Here is an 18,656-nt window from a genome sequence, read left to right on the forward strand (position 1 = left end):
ATTTTTCTGACGGGTGCGCGGGGAAAGTTTCTTACTTTGTTGTAATGAATTTTCATTTGCAAATATATCTCGAAATTATCAATGTGTTGATCATAGATCCATGATAGTATCAAAAGTTGACTTTTGGCCTTTATCAGTAGCCATATTCCCAAACTTTCATCAAAATTATTGTTTTGGCGCTTCAATATTGTTTATAGCATCGGGGATCGTCCCCGACCATCGGGGATCGTTCCCTGACCATCGGGGATCGTCCCCGACCATCGGGGATCGTCCCCGACCATCAGGAATGCTGTGCATCGGGGATCATCGCCGACGGGTTACGATATATGAAAACCAGGCTTTATAAACGCCCTCATGTGTTATTTACTAAACAATTAATTCACATTTCCGCTTGTTCTTGGGTTGTTCCGCTTGTTACTGGGTTGTTACAGGGTTGTTCCGCTTGTTACTGGGTTGTTACTGGGTTGTTCCGCTTGTTCCTGGGTTGTTACTGGGTTGTTTCGCTTATTACTGGGTTGTTACTGGGTTGTTCCGCTTGTTCCTGGGTTGTTACTGGGTTGTTTCGCTTGTTCCTGGGTTGTTACTGGGTTGTTCCGCTTGTTACTGGGTTGTTACAGGGTTGTTCCGCTTGTTACTGGGTTGTTACTGGGTTGTTCCGCTTGTTCCTGGGTTGTTACTGGGTTGTTTCGCTTATTACTGGGTTGTTACTGGGTTGTTCCGCTTGTTCCTCGTTTTAGCAACGTCGATCAGCTACAGCTTTGAAAGGATAATTTTATTAATATCTTACGTAGATTATGGAACCTGACGAAATAAGAATGTTTTTAAGCACTTTCCAAAGAAAATCAACGGAAGTTGCTGCTTATCAGGAACTGGTGGAGTGCTGCCTTCGAGTTGATGCAGACAAGTCAGGCGATTTTGTAATTGAGACAATATTCAGTTATGGCGAGCTAGAGAAGCCTTTTTATATAGTTCCTGGGCAGAGGCCTGATCACACAGTTACCTTCAGGAACAAGCATGCTGCTTCACAGCTCATCCTCTATCACTGGCAACGAAAGAAACTGATGCTTTAAATTCATTTTCCATATTCTACGATCCTAAACACAGCTGTGGAGAGAAACACAGCAAGTAGCAGGCATAAATTGTCCCACACATACCCCTGATTCAAAGTTTGTGTGCTTCCTCCCCTCCCCAATTCAAAGTTTGAGTTAAAGAAAATGATATATATGTCAATATTGAAAAAAGGAGGGTGGGGCGCTCATCTCATACCGTCGTCCGTACGCCTAGTAAAAAAGTTTATTCTCTTGATAACGAGTACATGCTCCAAACGTGGTGTTTTCAACGGCCTATTTCATCTTGGTACTTAATTTATTCGCTCATTATATTGGAAGAACTTGTACTTGATAATAAACGCGTTATCCAGCCTCAGCTGGATGCTGACATTGTGGCCTACACTCTTTGTTATAAATTATAATAAAATGTAGAGTTTAATACTGTACATGATAATATTTGTTGATTGAATTTATTAAAGCCAATTTTAAATGCTTCAAGGCTCGGTGTCATCTTGCTGTCCAAAAATAACAAAACACTTAAATTTAAACCGGATGTATAAAATTATATTCTTGTGAAAATTATTACGTTTTTCTAGCATTATTTGAGTTTAAGTAGTACTATTTCGAGCCAGCAAGCTAATTTTGCATTGAAAATATATGTAGGAAAGATTAGTTAATTTATTATTTTTCATTACATTGATGTAATTATTTTCTTTGTATTAAGGAAGGTGATCTCTAAAATCTAGGCAAAATGAATTTGATCGGTGCAGAGAGCCCATATAGAACTTTCTTCCTTTATCTACAAATGAAACGATTGTTTGTGCGAGCAATTATTCGCACGAGAAATTACGTCGTGCCACGAAGTATTTACTCAAAACTTTTGTCTGTGTCTGCAAACTCAGATTCAGAATTTAGTTTCGCAAACGGGACAGTTATACGAAAAACTTCAGCTAACTGGTCGCAGATATAACTGAAAACATAAACTACCAAGTTGTCGAGTCTTGTCGTCTGTTTGCTCGGCTCGTTTCTTTTCGATTAACTTGACAACGAGTACGTATTTGAAATCTCGTGGTTTCAACAATCTTTTTCATTTTTGGTACGTACCTAAATTATTTGCTCATTTTATTGTCATTATTTCAATATTTTAATAGAATGTGATGTTAAAAATTCGAGGCTGATGTATGTTAAAAAAATATATTTTCCTCTTACACTACCATAATAATTCTTGGAATGCCAGCTTTGAAACAGAAGATAAAGTGAATTGCGTAATCAGTTGAAAAAATCATTAGAAAGTGGGAACTTTGAGCTGCATCAAATTTCAAAATGATTCGCGAATCTACTCTTCAATCATGCATCTTGAAGCCAGTTTCCACCCAATTTTCTGGACTTTGTAAAAGAGAAATCAGAGTCCTCCAGGTTGCTTGAAAATTTTTCATGGAAAAAGAGAAAACTGCTCTCTTTCGAGCACTTCTTCTATGCTACGATTTCTTGTCAACTTTTCCATTATTCTTGCAAAACTCAGTATCGATTAGCTTAATTTTTTTACAAACCAGTTGTCATTTCATTTTGGAAAACATAGCACTTACAAACATCATTATTACATACAAGGCAGTTTGTATGTGGCATACTTACATTGAAAAAAAACAATTACAAGTGCAAAAAACAATTCTACACAACATAAATATTAGCGTATTGCGACGATGTTGTAGCGTCCTTTTATTTATCCAATCGTTGTAGCGTCCGTCATTTTATTTATCTGTTGTAGCATCCGTCAAGTGAGGCAGTAGCGAAACAGAGGCTCATAGAGTAAGTCTAGCAATGGTATAGCCAAAAGAATGAGACTATTCGAAATGATTATGGCGGTGACTAAATTGGAATCGAAAACAGCCCAACCATTCAGAACTCCGCATAACCACGAAAGAGATAAGGAGTAGGTAGATGGTTAACGTGCTGCCAGGTAAGCCTTAACATAAAATCATGTTGATATGATAACCAAGTTTTTAAGAGAAACGATAGCCTTGATGACAGTCAACTGCAAAGCATGGCTTTCCTCATAAAAAAGTTCTGGTTACATTCAAAAAGGCAGTGGCGGATTCAGACCGGGTTCCAAGGGTTCTGGAACTCTGTCAAATTTTCCAAAGACACATAACACCAGTTTTCCCTTTACTTTCGAATTAACCGCAACCAGTCCCAACGTCAAATGGCCTCTTGTACCAAAATCTTTGCTGCTCTCTAAATATGGTATTGTGAAAGAACGGAACCCTGTCGTAGCCATGGTTATCTTTTGTAACATATTATATTCCTCTAAAGGAAGGAACCCTGTCGTAGCCAAGGCAACCCTTTGTACCATATTGTATTTTTTAAGAAAGGAACCCTGTCGTAGCCATGGCAATCAATTGTCTTATATTGTTTTTGGTACAAACAAAATAACCCTCTTGGAACCCATCTCCCGAACTCATTGGAACTTTTTTACACCGCTGACCATACATGCTTCCTGTTGTCATAATGGCGACTTGAAGCTGTGAGTAGAGGCTTTGACTGCACGATGACGAGAGCTTGTTTTAAGCCCTCAACCAGGAAGGGACCAGCACCTGAAGATCAATGAAATTTGATAATCGTATGGAAAAGTGCTATGAATCTTCGACAAAGCTTTACAAACACGCCTTGCTCATGGATCAAGCGAAAAGTCCATTTCAGATAGTTGTAAAGTGGCGTTCACGAGAGAATTCGTTGCAATTAGCAGCAGAGAATTCTTGGCAGGAACTCAGGAATGTCGAAGATATTTTCTCTTTGACGTGGAAAGTTTATAGAACTCTTGAAGCCCTATACAGAATATATTTATCTATAGAATGAGAGAACTTTATTAAGATAAAATGAAAGACTTTAGAGAATGGGATAAGATGATGTCATAATTTGCACTTGTTAATAATTGGGTTTGTTTGCTATATATGATAAGAGGCTTCATCCATCGTTATCCATTTTTGACAAACTTTGTGAATATATCTAAATTTGTTTTGTCTATTATTTGGCAATATTTATAGCAGGAATTTCACTCAAATCTTGCAACACCCAGCAAGCTTATGTCCTGCTGTAACCAGCTAGAGGAATTTATTAAGGTCCTCTGTTTGGCAAGAAATCGAAACCATTCTTTTAGAATTCATAATGACAATTCCTGGTTTTGTTTACCGATTTATATTTTTACTTGCCTTGGAATCATGATGAAATAATATATCTTGTTAAAATCAAATTTTGCAATTGTGAATCTTATCGAAAAGCGAAAATGGGCGTCGCCCGATTTTGGAAAAAGTCAAGGGCGTTGCCAGAAAAATATGGGACCACGCCCATATTGGAACCAACTCAAATTTTTGTCTAGATCCGCCAACGCAAAAAGGTAAGGTCATGCCTGGCCTAAACTTAAGATTATTCATTGAGAAAGTCTTTGAAAATTATTTATCTTAAATTTAAACAGAACACTGCACTCGGCAGATGATAGACCAACTGTGATACCATTTTATTTTGGTTTTCGTAATGGGAGCCTTTTTACTTGAGTTTAAAGAGTAATAGTAAACTTGCTGGACGTTCAGAGCTTCCAGTGAACCATAGTAAGCATAGATGTTACCCTGGGTACCAGACTCAATGTATATAAATTTTATTTTATATATAGTGAGTCTGGTGACCAGGGTAGCATAGATGTTTAACGCTGAAAACTAATTGTGTTGTACATCATTCATATAAAATCAAAGTTCAACGAAGCACATTGCACGAAAATAATGCTGTGCACAGCTTTGGAGACATGGAAAGAATATCTTGGTGTCGATAGAGCACGCACGTTTATAAATGTTAAAAACTGTAAGTACAGGGCGTCACCATTTTTAAAAGGAGCGGTCCCTGCTAATCTCAAGGGCGCGGCCACAAAAATGTTCCTGGGGGTTCCATCTCCGTACCCCCATTTTCAGCACCTGTCAGATTTTTTCTGCATCCACGTCTGGACACAGACTTGAACTTGAAATATTTTTTAAACATTGACACGTTAACTACAGATACAACTACAGGTACCCTTGCAACAGAGGCAGATACAGAATGAAAGTTGACTAAATGCAATGTAAAAAAGCCTAAGTAAATAAACAGCATGGCTGTTCCGTGGCTAAATAATAAGGCATCTATTGTGCCGTGATATACACTCTCCCTTTTTATAAGAACCAGTAAATTTAAAATCAGGCTGTGTGTTCTTAACTTTTTCGAAAATCTGAGGCTGGATTGCTCTTAATTTGTTCTTAAATTAATAGGTTATAAGCATGGTGGATGCTAGCTTTTCGCTTCAGGCCTCATTTGCCAACAAAGTGAGTGAGACAGCCTTAATTTGCCGACAAATTTGAACTTTCACCGTGGCTAAAAATCCTTGTTTTGAGATAAATTGTTGTTCAAAATGGCATTTTACAGTAGCTCAGCCCCAGCTTGTTCATAATTTGTTCTTAACATTTGGCCAATTTTGAGGCTCGTGTTCTTACAAAATTGTTCTTATCAGAAGGAAAGTGTGTGTTAGCTTTTGATGAAAGGAGCGCTGCAGCAACTTAGAGAAGAGTTTTGAGGAAGATGAGTTTCAGTTTGTTTTCTTGCAGATATGTATTACATGAAAATGAAAAAAGCCCCTCTTCCTTTTTTGCCAGCCTTGCTAGATGAATTATTCAAGCTTGGCAATCTCTTTCAAGCACCCAATTCTCAAATTCTTCTTTCATTAAGACCAGCATGTTTTCTAAATAAATTTTTTCCGACTTGCTTTCTTTTGACTTGGCACCAGTCTTTATCACCGGTGTCGTCATAGTGAAAAAAATTCTGTGAAAAGTTGTCAGTACTTCTATGTCCTATACGAAAAGCTCTAAGTCAGGGTTTCATAGGTCACATTGTCCATTTTGATGTATGATTACTCGTCACTAGTAAAGACTTTCAATGCAAGTGTCTTCTAAACATCGCCTAGCATAATTGCTGATTCTAAATTAATAAAATGTATGAAAACAATCTTTTGGTGTTACAAAACTTAAAAATGGCTTTAAAAAGAGCAAACATTTCAGTATACTAAAGCTTCTTATCTGACACTCTTCAGAGTATAGAACGTCAGAACATAGATCGAAAACTCTACGCTAGGAATATATATATATATATACAGCCAATCAGAAACGCGAGCACATGACTGTTGAGGTTGACCAATCAGTCCCACTTGTCTATTGAAAATGTTACCAATGGGACTCCAGTAAGATCAACACGAACTCCTTCTGTCTACACAATAGCGGTTTTTCATGTAGATAGAATCCAAAACTGTTAGATAGAATGACGATCGGGCTTTGCCAATAATCCGAAATATGTCGCCATTATAGTTTTTTTGCACAATCTGGGTTTTGCAGTAAATGCTTTAGCGGAATCACATGTTTTACTTGTTGTTTTTATTCTGGAAGACCGAGGAAGCAACGTCTTAAGTTGACATAAAAATAAATCTTCACGTGCTTATAGAAACGGGAAATAAAAAGAGTGCACTGTGAGGTTATCCAGCGCAGCGCAATAAAGCTGTCATGCGTTTACACAAAGATGAAATCTACAGATTACGCGCATGCACAGGTAGAAGTGTATTACCCCCCCCCCCCCCCCCACCTCACAAAAATCGATTTAAGAAACGGAAAGCTTTTAGCCATCTAGTGGGTCGTCGGCAGATAAAAGGTAGTTTACTAACTTTGGCGGAATTTAAGACTTTGACACCCCCCCCCCCCTCTTGAGCACAATAGCTTGCGGTGGCCTTAGCTGTTTAGACAAGCAATGGATAAGAACAGCATTCAATAAAAAAGAAAAATATTATTGAAGCATAAAAAGATATAACAAGAAAATGGCAGTAATTATGCCACTAAACTCGGAATCAACATGAACAAATATACAATATTGATTCAAGAAGTAGAAACGGGAATACAAATGCAAAAAAGTTTTAAAAAACCTTAAACGTTTGAAAGTCGTTACAGTCAAAGGCCTAAATCTTCACCAAACTTTAACCAAACACCTTCATCATTTGCCCTCCAATGGTAGCAAAAAGACCAACCACGGAAGATTTATCATCGCACAGTCGCATCCTCTTGCAAACTTTTTCTGGCGATTCCCTCCAGTTGATCCTGCCAATCTTTGCATTTATGTGGAACTTCGAGCACTGACAGAGAAAAGACGAGTAACACATATGAGAACATTATCACGCAAATATCATGCGATCAGAAAAAGGAATCTTTTGGCCATGTTATAAAAACAAAAAAAATCATTCGTCGGTTTCAAAAAGGCATGTGCAGCTAGCAAATGTAATTGATATTTCAATCATCAAACAGAAAATATGAAAATAGAAGTAAAGATAAAAAATCGATTACTGCCTTAGCGAAGGAATATTCAACATTCTACCAATAGATCAACTTCAAGACCTCTCTTTTACAGCTGCTGCATTTAAGTAAAAAAATAAAATCACAAAAGCATAAAATCTATTTTATATTCATAGTGAATTTTATATATTAAGAGCGTTGGTTTTTGAAGCAGCAAATTGGAGTTCGATTCTGACCAAGATTGATTGGATACAATTGGGCAGCAATCAATCAATATTAATTTACACGAGATACCTTTCAGCAAAAAAGAACTATTTATAAAAAAAAGAACTATTAAAAAAAGAACAATTTGCATATTGCTGCTCTACCAAGGGGTCGTGTTTGGGTCCTGTGAAAGGTTCGAAAGATACTCTCTAAAACCTGTTTTAAAACAAGCGATGGATTCTTTTTCTCGAATGTTGTTAGGGATATCATTCCAGTTTTTGACATCAGAGAAATAGAAACCTCGCTTTGCATACTCTAACCTAACTTTGGGAATTGGCAGGTCTCCACGGTTTCTGGTTCTATACTCTGAAATCATGGGGGAGAACCCCTTGTGGAAAATATTTTCCTCCTGTCAGCCATTGCAAATATACATTTATGTATATAAATATTTATATAGATAAAGATGTTATAGAAAGACCATGGCAAAAGACAATTTATTATTTTTCTGGGACGCGGGATCTATATTTCATGGACGCGGGACGCGGGATCTATATATTATGGACGCGGGATCTATATATCATGGACGCGGGACGCGGGATATATATATCATGGACGCGGGATCTATATATCATGGACGCGGGATCTATAGTTCATGGACGCGGGACGCGGGATATATACACCAAAATAATATAACATCACCAATCGGTTGAGTATATATCCTTACAATTCTTTTTCCTGAAATCCTTTCCAATCTTGCACACGGCATTGCAAATTTTTGTGCATTCCAGCGTCTCCCCATTTTAACTTGGAGTGCTTTGACAGATGATACGCAGATATTGCAGATGGGGTTTTCTCCATCACCTTTGGAAAAATGCTGGAAGATTTTTCCTCCTTTTCCAGTCTTCTGTTCTTTCTCTTTTTCATCTTCAATCTGTTTGGGACATAATCTCAGTTTGACACACAAGTTGGCCGACTTCAACTTCTCCACAATATTGTCACAAGCAGTTTTGGTACGGTTGACATAGGAGTGGCACTAGAAATGTGATATGAAAACGCTATTTAATTTCATTATAATGCAATTTAATTGAATCTCATACTGTACCAATGGTCGTTACTTAATCTGCCATGCAAAATGCTCCATTGTAATCGTTTGTCAAGTCTAACACAAAATTTAATGAATCAACTAGATCAACGATCGTGGTAGTTTTAATTGTATTTTTAAGGTGAAAGATTCACATATCTTAGATTCTTGAAATACCAAATTGATTGCCAAGTGACCTGGCAATATTTTTCTCACTGAACTTCGGTCGAAAGGATTAAAATTCTACTTAACACGAGCTCGGATTATACAAGCATCCTAGAAGAAAAAAGCATTACCCTTGATGATAGACTGCTGTAAGGAATCATATCACAGATCTTATCGACTTCGGACAAGGACATCTGCATTGTTTTATCGAGATTTTGAAACCTTTTCACCAACATGTTCTCAGCGTAACGGCATATATCGCAGACTTGGTTATTTGTATTCTTTGCAATGTGCATTGCAATAATAAAAGGCTTGTTGCAGATGACTTTTTTGCATTCACTTGGATCCAGTATCTGTTTTCTTAATTGCTCAGCTGACTGTAGCACTTGTGCTGCATGCGAGCACTGAAACAAGAAGGCACATAATTCGATACATATCATAACAAGATAATTCATTCTGCATAAAAGCGATGATAAAAGATCAAAGAGATATGAAGTAGCCTGTAAACTGGTAACGACAAGGAGGTATGTTTTTTGCTGGGTTGAAAGGGCAGGATACATAGCGAATCTAGATAGGTAAACGTCAGATTAACTGGTCAGTTGCTTGACTAAAATTGAGTAAACCATCGTTCTCCTAGGGTCAGGGTACCAGTACTGCAAAACTAGCATCCATTAAAACCAGTTCCCAGTCAAGATAAATAATGTTTTTTATACATACTATCCAATAGGAAATCACAAAAATGTTTTACTTCAAACTGCAAAGTAAAAACAACAATGCATCTCAAAATCCCTCATTTCCAGCAAGCGAGGCTTACTCCGAAGTAAATTTCTTTAGAGCGGGGGAATTCGAAGTTAACTCCTTAAAAGACATTAGAGAGCAGATCAAACAAAAAAACGCCGAAGTGGCTGATTACTGCACAATTACCTTTTTCTTGACATCTTCGTTTAGTGGGATGATGCAAGCTATTTGGGCGAACTTTGTCATCAATCTCATACTTGACTCAATTGTTCTCATGTCTTTCTTGACAATCCTCTCGGTGGAATGGCAGATGCGGCACACTGACCTTGCAGTTGTCTGATATTCTTCATGTACATTTTGCCAAGATAGATTGTTAGTTTCGTGGACTGTTTTGCTGCAGAAGCCAAGTTTTACACAAATGTCATTTGGCATCAGTCCTTTCTCTATGTATTGGATGATCTCGTCTATTTTTGATAGGTAGAACAGGCACTAAAACGAATAATAAAGATTTACCGTGAACATGACAATCACAAAAATAATGGACAAGGAGAACGGCGAAAAGGAACAGCTAGAACGTGCGAGTCCTAAAGTATTTGGGCAAGCAAGATAAATTATGGCAATTCTTGGGTGTTTCAAAGTTAGGATAATGAAAAGCAAGAGAATAACTATTGCATCTCAAGTAAATCAAAAGTCGAAGCAAGATCGAGTGTGAAAAAGACCTTCCTGGCATTCAACTTAAAAAATTGATAAGAAATTGGATGTCTGATGAAAAAATATTCCACCAGACTGACTTCGACAAAGCTTTCTTTGTAAGAAAATTATTTGATAGCATCAAAATCGACCAACCGATTTTTTCACAGGTCCTACTTGTGCATTGCAGATGACTTTGATTGCTTCTTCTATGGCTTCGATGGTTGAATTAGCATATTTTACTGAATAGTAAACTATGTTTGTAACTGTTTTGCACAGCTCGCAAGCTTTATCATTGCTGCTACTGGTCACCTCTTTACCGCTTTCCTAAAAAAGCAAATTGCCAAATGATAAGGGAGAGAATGGAAGTTGAATGTTTGCTGTTATTCTTTGATATCATTCAATAGTTGAATTGAATGAATCATTTTCCAACCTATGTTGTATGAATTTAAAAGAGAAAAAAAAAGCTGACTCTCTCTTCTTCGCAATCCTTTTCCAATCAGAGTTCATATCTTATTTTTGTAGAAATGTGCTGCTAATTCAGTTATAACGAAGACTTATCTGCAAATTCGTACCGAAATCGTCTTTTATCGCTTGATAATTCTACTAGTCCAGTCTCTTCGTCATACGTTCATCCCAGTCTCCTTTCTTATCTCCATTCGTTTATCCCCTGGCCTTTACTTATCAACAAGCTTTTCACTGAAGTTGTGCGTGGGACGAAAAATAGCGAGTTTTATTTATGCATATTGCAACCCACCTCGTGGAGACAAAAAGCATGCACAAGAAACCTGATTATTATTGCGGATCCGATAATTGCGGAAGTCAAGACGGGGTGTCTCACTTATTAAAGAACATTATCTTGTTGGTCTCCCAACAGGAAGTATCCAAAGCGTCATACCACTTTATGATATCTCTCAATAACAGCTGGCAAATCTTGGTAGACCTCTGCTGCTTTTCTTGCATAGTAAGACATCAGGTTTCCATGTGACTTTAGCAAGCCGGTAAGCCTTGATTCGAATGGCAGCATACTCTCCATCTGATTACAGAAGCCTAATTGGACACATATCTGGCTTACATCCATTCCTTTCAATACCATCTTGAATACCATATCGACATACCCCACTATTTTCTGACACTAGTAATATAAAAAATGTGACAACTTTAATTTGGATAAACTGTCATACATTGCTGGACATAAATATGAATTTAGATTGAATGCACACAGGGGGGAAGGGGATTGCATTGAATATTCGATTAAAGTACTATTTCCAGCCTATATCTTTGTTATTAGAATCTATTATATATATCGATATTCGCCAATATCAATCAAGTATAATGGTCTTAATTCATTTTACACGATTTAAATGAAAGGGGGCCCAATAGGGAAAATAAATAGACGAGCCTAATCTACAAGAACAGAACATGAATTACGCCCAAATTTATAATACTGCGAAGTTCTAACTCTCAACAACAACAACAACAACAACAAAAATAGCAACAACAACAACAACAACATAAACGGTTCCTTCGCATGGCAATTTCAGAAGATAACGAAATAGAATGAATCTAAATGTCTTATTGTTACACAAAACGCTAATGCTTGTCTTCAGAAATGAAGCGTGGTGTTTTGTTTATCTGAATAGACCCTTACCTCTTCATCTTGTTTTTCGTTTCTAGAATACGTTGTACAGAACTGATTAACTGAGTCAATAATTTCCTTTTCGGTTTGGTTGAAGATCTTTATTCCCATAGAGACATAATTCACCACTTGTTTGCAGATCTTACAAGTTTTTTCGGATCTTACTGCCTTCTTTGTGGCAATTCCTGCTGCTTTTCTTGCATAGGAAGACATCCGGTTTCCGAATGACTTTAGCAAGTCGGTAAGCCTTGTTTCGAATGGCAGCACACTCTCCATTTGATTACAGAAATCTAATTGGACACATATCTGGCTTACATCCATTCCTTTCAATACCATCTTGAATACCATATCGACATACCCCACTATTTTCTGGCACTAGTAATACAAAAAATGTGACAACTTTAATTTGGATGAATTGTCATACATTCCTAGGAATAAATATGAATTTAGATTGAATGCACACAGGGGGGAAGGGGATTGCATTGAATATTTGATTAAAGTACTATTTCCAGCCTATATCTTTGTTATTAGAATCTATTATATATATCGATATTCGCCAATATCAATCAAGTATAATGGTCTTAATTCATTTTACACGATTTGAATGAAAGGGGGCCCAATAGGGAAAATAAATAGACGAGCCTAATCTACAAGAACAGAACATGAATTACGCCCAAATTTATAATACTGCGAAGTTCTAACTCTCAACAACAACAACAACAAAAATAGCAACAACAACAACAACAACATAAACGGTTCCTTCGCATGGCAATTTTAGAAGATAACGAAATAGAATGAATATAAATGTCTTATTGTTACACAAAACGCTAATGCTTGTCTTCAGAAATGAAGCGTGGTGTTTTGTTTATCTGAATAGACCCTTACCTCTTCATCTTGTTTTTCGTTTCTAGAATACGTTGTACAGAACTGATTAACTGAGTCAATAATTTCCTTTTCGGTTTGGTTGAAGATCTTTATTCCCATAGAGACATAATTCACCACTTGTTTGCAGATCTTACAAGTTTTTTCGGATCTTACTGCCTTCTTTGTGGCAATTCCTGCTGCTTTTCTTGCATAGGAAGACATCCGGTTTCCGAATGACTTTAGCAAGTCGGTAAGCCTTGTTTCGAATGGCAGCACACTCTCCATTTGATTACAGAAATCTAATTGGACACATATCTGGCTTACATCAATTCCTTTCAATACCATCTTGAATACCATATCGACATACCCCACTATTTTCTGGCACTAGTAATACAAAAAATGTGACAACTTTAATTTGGATGAATTGTCATACATTCCTAGGAATAAATATGAATTTAGATTGAATGCACACAGGGGGGAAGGGGATTGCATTGAATATTTGATTAAAGTACTATTTCCAGCCTATATCTTTGTTATTAGAATCTATTATATATATCGATATTCGCCAATATCAATCAAGTATAATGGTCTTAATTCATTTTACACGATTTGAATGAAAGGGGGCCCAATAGGGAAAATAAATAGACGAGCCTAATCTACAAGAACAGAACATGAATTACCCCCATATTTATAATACTGCGAAGTTCTAACTCTCAACAACAACAACAACAACAACAACAACAACAACAACAACAACAACAGCAACAACAACAACAACAACAACAACAACGGTTCCTTCGCATGGCCATTTCCGAAGATATCGAGATAGAATAAATATAAATTTCCTATTGTTACACAAAACGCTAATGATTGTCTTCAAAAATGAAGCGTGGTGTTTTATTTATCTGAATAGACCTTTACCTCTCCATCTTGCTTTTGGTTTCTAGAAAACGTTGTACAGAACTGATTAACTGAGTCAATAATTTCCTTTTCGGATTGGTTGAAGGTCTTTATTCCCATAGAGACATAATTCACCACTTGTTTGCAGATCTTACAAGAATTTTCAGATCTTACTGCCTTCTTTGTGGCAATTCCTGCTGCTTTTCTTGCATAGGAAGACATCCGGTTTCCGAATGACTTTAGCAAGTCGGTAAGCCTTGTTTCGAATGGCAGCACACTCTCCATTTGATTACAGAAATCTAATTGGACACATATCTGGCTTACATCCATTCCTTTCAATACCATCTTGAATACCATATCGACATACCCCACTATTTTCTGGCACTAGTAATACAAAAAATGTGACAACTTTAATTTGGATGAATTGTCATACATTCCTAGGAATAAATATGAATTTAGATTGAATGCACACAGGGGGGAAGGGGATTGCATTGAATATTTGATTAAAGTACTATTTCCAGCCTATATCTTTGTTATTAGAATCTATTATATATATCGATATTCGCCAATATCAATCAAGTATAATGGTCTTAATTCATTTTACACGATTTGAATGAAAGGGGGCCCAATAGGGAAAATAAATAGACGAGCCTAATCTACAAGAACAGAACTTGAATTTCGCCCAAATTTATAATACTGCGAAGTTCTAACTCTCAACAACAACAACAACAACAACAACAACAACAGCAACAACAACAACAACAACAACGGTTCCTTCGCATGGCCATTTCCGAAGATAACGGGATAGAATGAATATAAATGTCTTATTGTTACACAAAACGCTAATGCTTGTCTTCAGAAATGAAGCGTGGTGTTTTATTTATCTGAATAGACCTTTACCTCTCCATCTTGTTTTTGGTTTCTAGAAAACGTTGTACAGAACTGATTAACTGAGTCAATAATTTCCTTTTCGGTTTGGTTGAAGGTCTTTATTCCCATAGAGACATAATTCACCACTTGTTTGCAGATCTTACAAGACTTTTCGGATCTTCCTGCCTTCTTTGTGGCAGTTCTTGCTGCTTTTCTTGCATAGGAAGACATCCGGTTTCCGAATGACTTTAGCAAGGCGGTAAGCCTTGTTTCGAATGGCAGCACACTCTCCATCTGATTACAGAGGTCTAATTGGACACATATCTGGCTTACATCCATTCCTTTCAATACCATCTTGAATACCATATCGACATACCCCACTATTTTCTGGCACTAGTAATACAAAAAATGTGACAACTTTAATTTGGATGAATTGTCATGCATTGCTAAAAATAAATATGAATTTAGATTGAATGCACACAGGGGGGAAGGGGATTGCATTGAATATTTGATTAAAGTACTATTTCCAGCCTATATCTTTGTTATTAGAATCTATTCTATATATCGATATTTGCCGATATCAATGAAGTATAATGGTCTTAATTCATTTTACACGATTTAAATGAAAGGGAGCCCAATAGGGAAAATAAATAGACGAGCCTAATCTACAAGAACAGAACTTGAATTTCGCCCAAATTTATAATACTGCGAAGTTCTAACTCTCAACAACAACAACAACAACAACAACAACAGCAACAACAACAACAACAACAACAACAACAACAACAACGGTTCCTTCGCATGGCCATTTCCGAAGATAACGAGATAGAATGAATATAAATGTCTTATTGTTACACAAAACGCTAAAGCTTGTCTTCAGAAATGAAGCGTGTTGTTTTATTTATCTGAATAGACCTTTACCTCTCCATCTTGTTTTTGGTTTCTAGAAAACGTTGTACAGAACTGATTAACTGAGTCAAAAATTTCCTTTTCGGTTTGGTTGAAGGTCTTTATTCCCATAGAGACATAATTCACCACTTGTTTGCAGATCTTACAAGACTTTTCGGATCTTTCTGCCTTCTTTGCGGCAGTTCCTGCTGCTTTTCTTGCATAGGAAGACATCCGGTTTCCGAATGACTTTAGCAAGCCGGTAAGCCTTGTTTCGAATGGCAGCACACTCTCCATCTGATTACAGAAGTCTAATTGGACACAGATCTGGCTTACATCCATTCCTTTCAATACCATCTTGAATACCATATCGACATAACCCACTATTTTCTGGCACTAGTAATACAAAAAATTTGACAACTTTAATTTGGATGAATTGTCATGCATTGCTAGAAATAAATATGAATTTAGATTGAATGCAAACAGGGGGGAAGGGGATTGCATTGAATATTTGATTAAAGTACTATTTCCAGCCTATATCTTTGTTATTAGAATCTATTCTATATATCGATATTCGCCGATATCAATCAAGTATAATGGTCTTAATTCATTTTACACGATTTGAATGAAAGGGGGCCCAATAGGGAAAATAAAAAGACGAGCCTAATCTACAAGAACAGAACATGAATTACCCCCATATTTATAATACTGCGAAGTTCTAACTCTCAATAACAACAACAACAAAAATAGCAACAACAACAACAACAACAACAACGGCTCCTTCGCATGGCCATTTCCGAAGATAACGAGATAGAATAAATATAAATGTCTTATTGTTACACAAAACGCTAATGCTTGTCTTCAGAAATGAAGCGTGGTGTTTTATTTATCTAAATAGACCTTTACCTCTCCATCTTGTTTTTGGTTTCTAGAAAACGTTGTACAGAACTGATTAACTGAGTCAATAATTTCCTTTTCGGTTTGGTTGAAGGTCTTTATTCCCATAGAGACATAATTCACCACTTGTTTGCAGATCTTACAAGACTTTTCGGATCTTCCTGCCTTCTTTGTGGCAGTTCTTGCTGCTTTTCTTGCATAGGAAGACATCCGGTTTCCGAATGACTTTAGCAAGGCGGTAAGCCTTGTTTCGAATGGCAGCACACTCTCCATCTGATTACAGAAGTCTAATTGGACACATATCTGGCTTACATCCATTCCTTTCAATACCATCTTGAATACCATATCGACATACCCCACTATTTTCTGGCACTAGTAATACAAAAAATGTGACAACTTTAATTTGGATGAATTGTCATGCATTGCTAGAAATAAATGTGAATTTAGATTGAATGCAAACAGGGGGGAAGGGGATTGCATTGAATATTTGATTAAAGTACTATTTCCAGGCTATATCTTTGTTATTAGAATCTATTCTATATATCGATATTCGCCGATATCAATCAAGTATAATGGTCTTAATTCATTCTACACGATTTAAATGAAAAGGGCCCAATAGGGAAAATAAAAAGACGAGCCTAATCTACAAGAACAGAACATGAATTACCCCCATATTTATAATACTGCGAAGTTCTAACTCTCAACAACAACAACAACAAAAACAGCAACAACAACAACAACAACAACAACGGTTCCTTCGTATGGCCGTTTCCGAAAATAACGAGATAGAATAATTATAAATGTCCTATTGTAACACAAAACACTAATGCTTGTCTTCAGAAATGAAGCGTGGTGTTTTATTTATCTGAATAGACCTTTACCTCTTCATCTTGTTTTTCGTTTCTAGAAAACGTTGTACAGAACTGATTAACTGAGTCAATAATTTCCTTTTCGGTTGGGTTGAAGATCTTTATTCCCATAGAGACATAATTCACCACTTGTTTGCAGATCTTACAAGACTTTTCGGATCTTACTGCCTTCTTTGTGGCAATTCCTGCTGCTTTTCTTGCATAGGAAGACATCCGGTTTCCGAATGACTTTAGCAAGCCGGTAAGCCTTGTTTCGAATGACAGTACACTCTCCATCTGATTACAGAAGTCTAATTGGACACATATCTGGCTTATATCCATTCCTTTCAATACCATCTTGAATACCATATCGACATACCCCACTATTTTCTGGCACTAGTAATACAAAAAATGTGACAACTTTAATTTGGATGAATTTTCATACATTCCTAGGAATAAATATGAATTTAGATTGAATGCAAACAGGGGGGAAGGGGATTGCATTGAATATTTGATTAAAGTACTATTTCCAGGCTATATCTTTGTTATTAGAATCTATTCTATATATCGATATTTGCCGATATCAATGAAGTATAATGGTCGTAATTCATTTTACACGATTTAAATGAAAGGGAGCCCAATAGGGAAAATAAATAGACGAGCCTAATCTACAAGAACAGAACTTGAATTTCGCCCAAATTTATAATACTGCGAAGTTCTAACTCTCAACAACAACAACAACAACAACAACAGCAACAACAACAACAACAACAACAACAACAACAACGGTTCCTTCGCATGGCCATTTCCGAAGATAACGAGATAGAATGAATATAAATGTCTTATTGTTACACAAAACGCTAATGCTTGTCTTCAGAAATGAAGCGTGGTGTTTTATTTATCTGAATAGACCTTTACCTCTCCATCTTGTTTTTGGTTTCTAGAAAACGTTGTACAGAACTGATTAACTGAGTCAATAATTTCCTTTTCGGTTTGGTTGAAGGTCTTTATTCCCATAGAGACATAATTCACCACTTGTTTGCAGATCTTACAAGACTTTTCGGATCTTCCTGCCTTCTTTGCGGCAGTTCCTGCTGCTTTTCTTGCATAGGAAGACATCCGGTTTCCGAATGACTTTAGCAAGCCGGTAAGCCTTGTTTCGAATGGCAGCACACTCTCCATCTGATTACAGAAGTCTAATTGGACACAGATCTGGCTTACATCCATTCCTTTCAATACCATCTTGAATACCATATCGACATACCCCACTATTTTCTGGCACTAGTAATACAAAAAATTTGACAACTTTAATTTGGATGAATTGTCATGCATTGCTAGAAATAAATATGAATTTAGATTGAATGCAAACAGGGGGGAAGGGGATTGCATTGAATATTTGATTAAAGTACTATTTCCAGCCTATATCTTTGTTATTAGAATCTATTCTATATATCGATATTCGCCGATATCAATCAAGTATAA

The 18,656-nt window shown here is 36.7% G+C and overlaps 1 protein-coding gene across 8 annotated transcripts in view; it reads right to left on the bottom strand.

The window, feature by feature from the left end:
* LOC135696381 (uncharacterized) overlaps positions 1-18,656 on the bottom strand; it is a 94,610-nt gene that overhangs the window by 62,673 nt on the left and 13,281 nt on the right. For 5 of the 8 annotated variants that reach the window (XM_089112522.1, XM_089112519.1, XM_089112518.1 and 2 more), the window contains 14 exons: positions 18,093-18,455; positions 17,208-17,570; positions 16,336-16,698; positions 15,463-15,825; positions 14,572-14,934; positions 13,693-14,055; positions 12,793-13,155; positions 11,920-12,282; positions 11,167-11,403; positions 10,425-10,595; positions 9,765-10,067; positions 8,972-9,244; positions 8,319-8,627; positions 6,891-7,233 (listed from right to left, as the gene is read on the bottom strand). In XM_089112522.1, the coding sequence (XP_088968648.1) occupies positions 7,078-7,233; positions 8,319-8,627; positions 8,972-9,244; positions 9,765-10,067; positions 10,425-10,595; positions 11,167-11,403; positions 11,920-12,282; positions 12,793-13,155; positions 13,693-14,055; positions 14,572-14,934; positions 15,463-15,825; positions 16,336-16,698; positions 17,208-17,570; positions 18,093-18,455 (4,353 nt within the window). In that variant the 3' untranslated portion in view covers positions 6,891-7,077. Of the gene's footprint in view, positions 1-6,890; positions 7,234-8,318; positions 8,628-8,971; positions 9,245-9,764; positions 10,068-10,424; positions 10,596-11,166; positions 11,404-11,919; positions 12,283-12,792; positions 13,156-13,692; positions 14,056-14,571; positions 14,935-15,462; positions 15,826-16,335; positions 16,699-17,207; positions 17,571-18,092; positions 18,456-18,656 lie in introns of those variants that run through there. The other 3 variants (XM_089112517.1, XM_089112521.1, XM_089112523.1) reach the window with 3 other exon arrangements.

The sequence above is a fragment of the Rhopilema esculentum genome, chromosome 14 (assembly GCF_057945365.1).
Source record: "Rhopilema esculentum isolate cy_ngs chromosome 14, ASM5794536v1, whole genome shotgun sequence".
In the NCBI taxonomy this organism is placed as follows: domain Eukaryota; kingdom Metazoa; phylum Cnidaria; class Scyphozoa; order Rhizostomeae; family Rhizostomatidae; genus Rhopilema; species Rhopilema esculentum.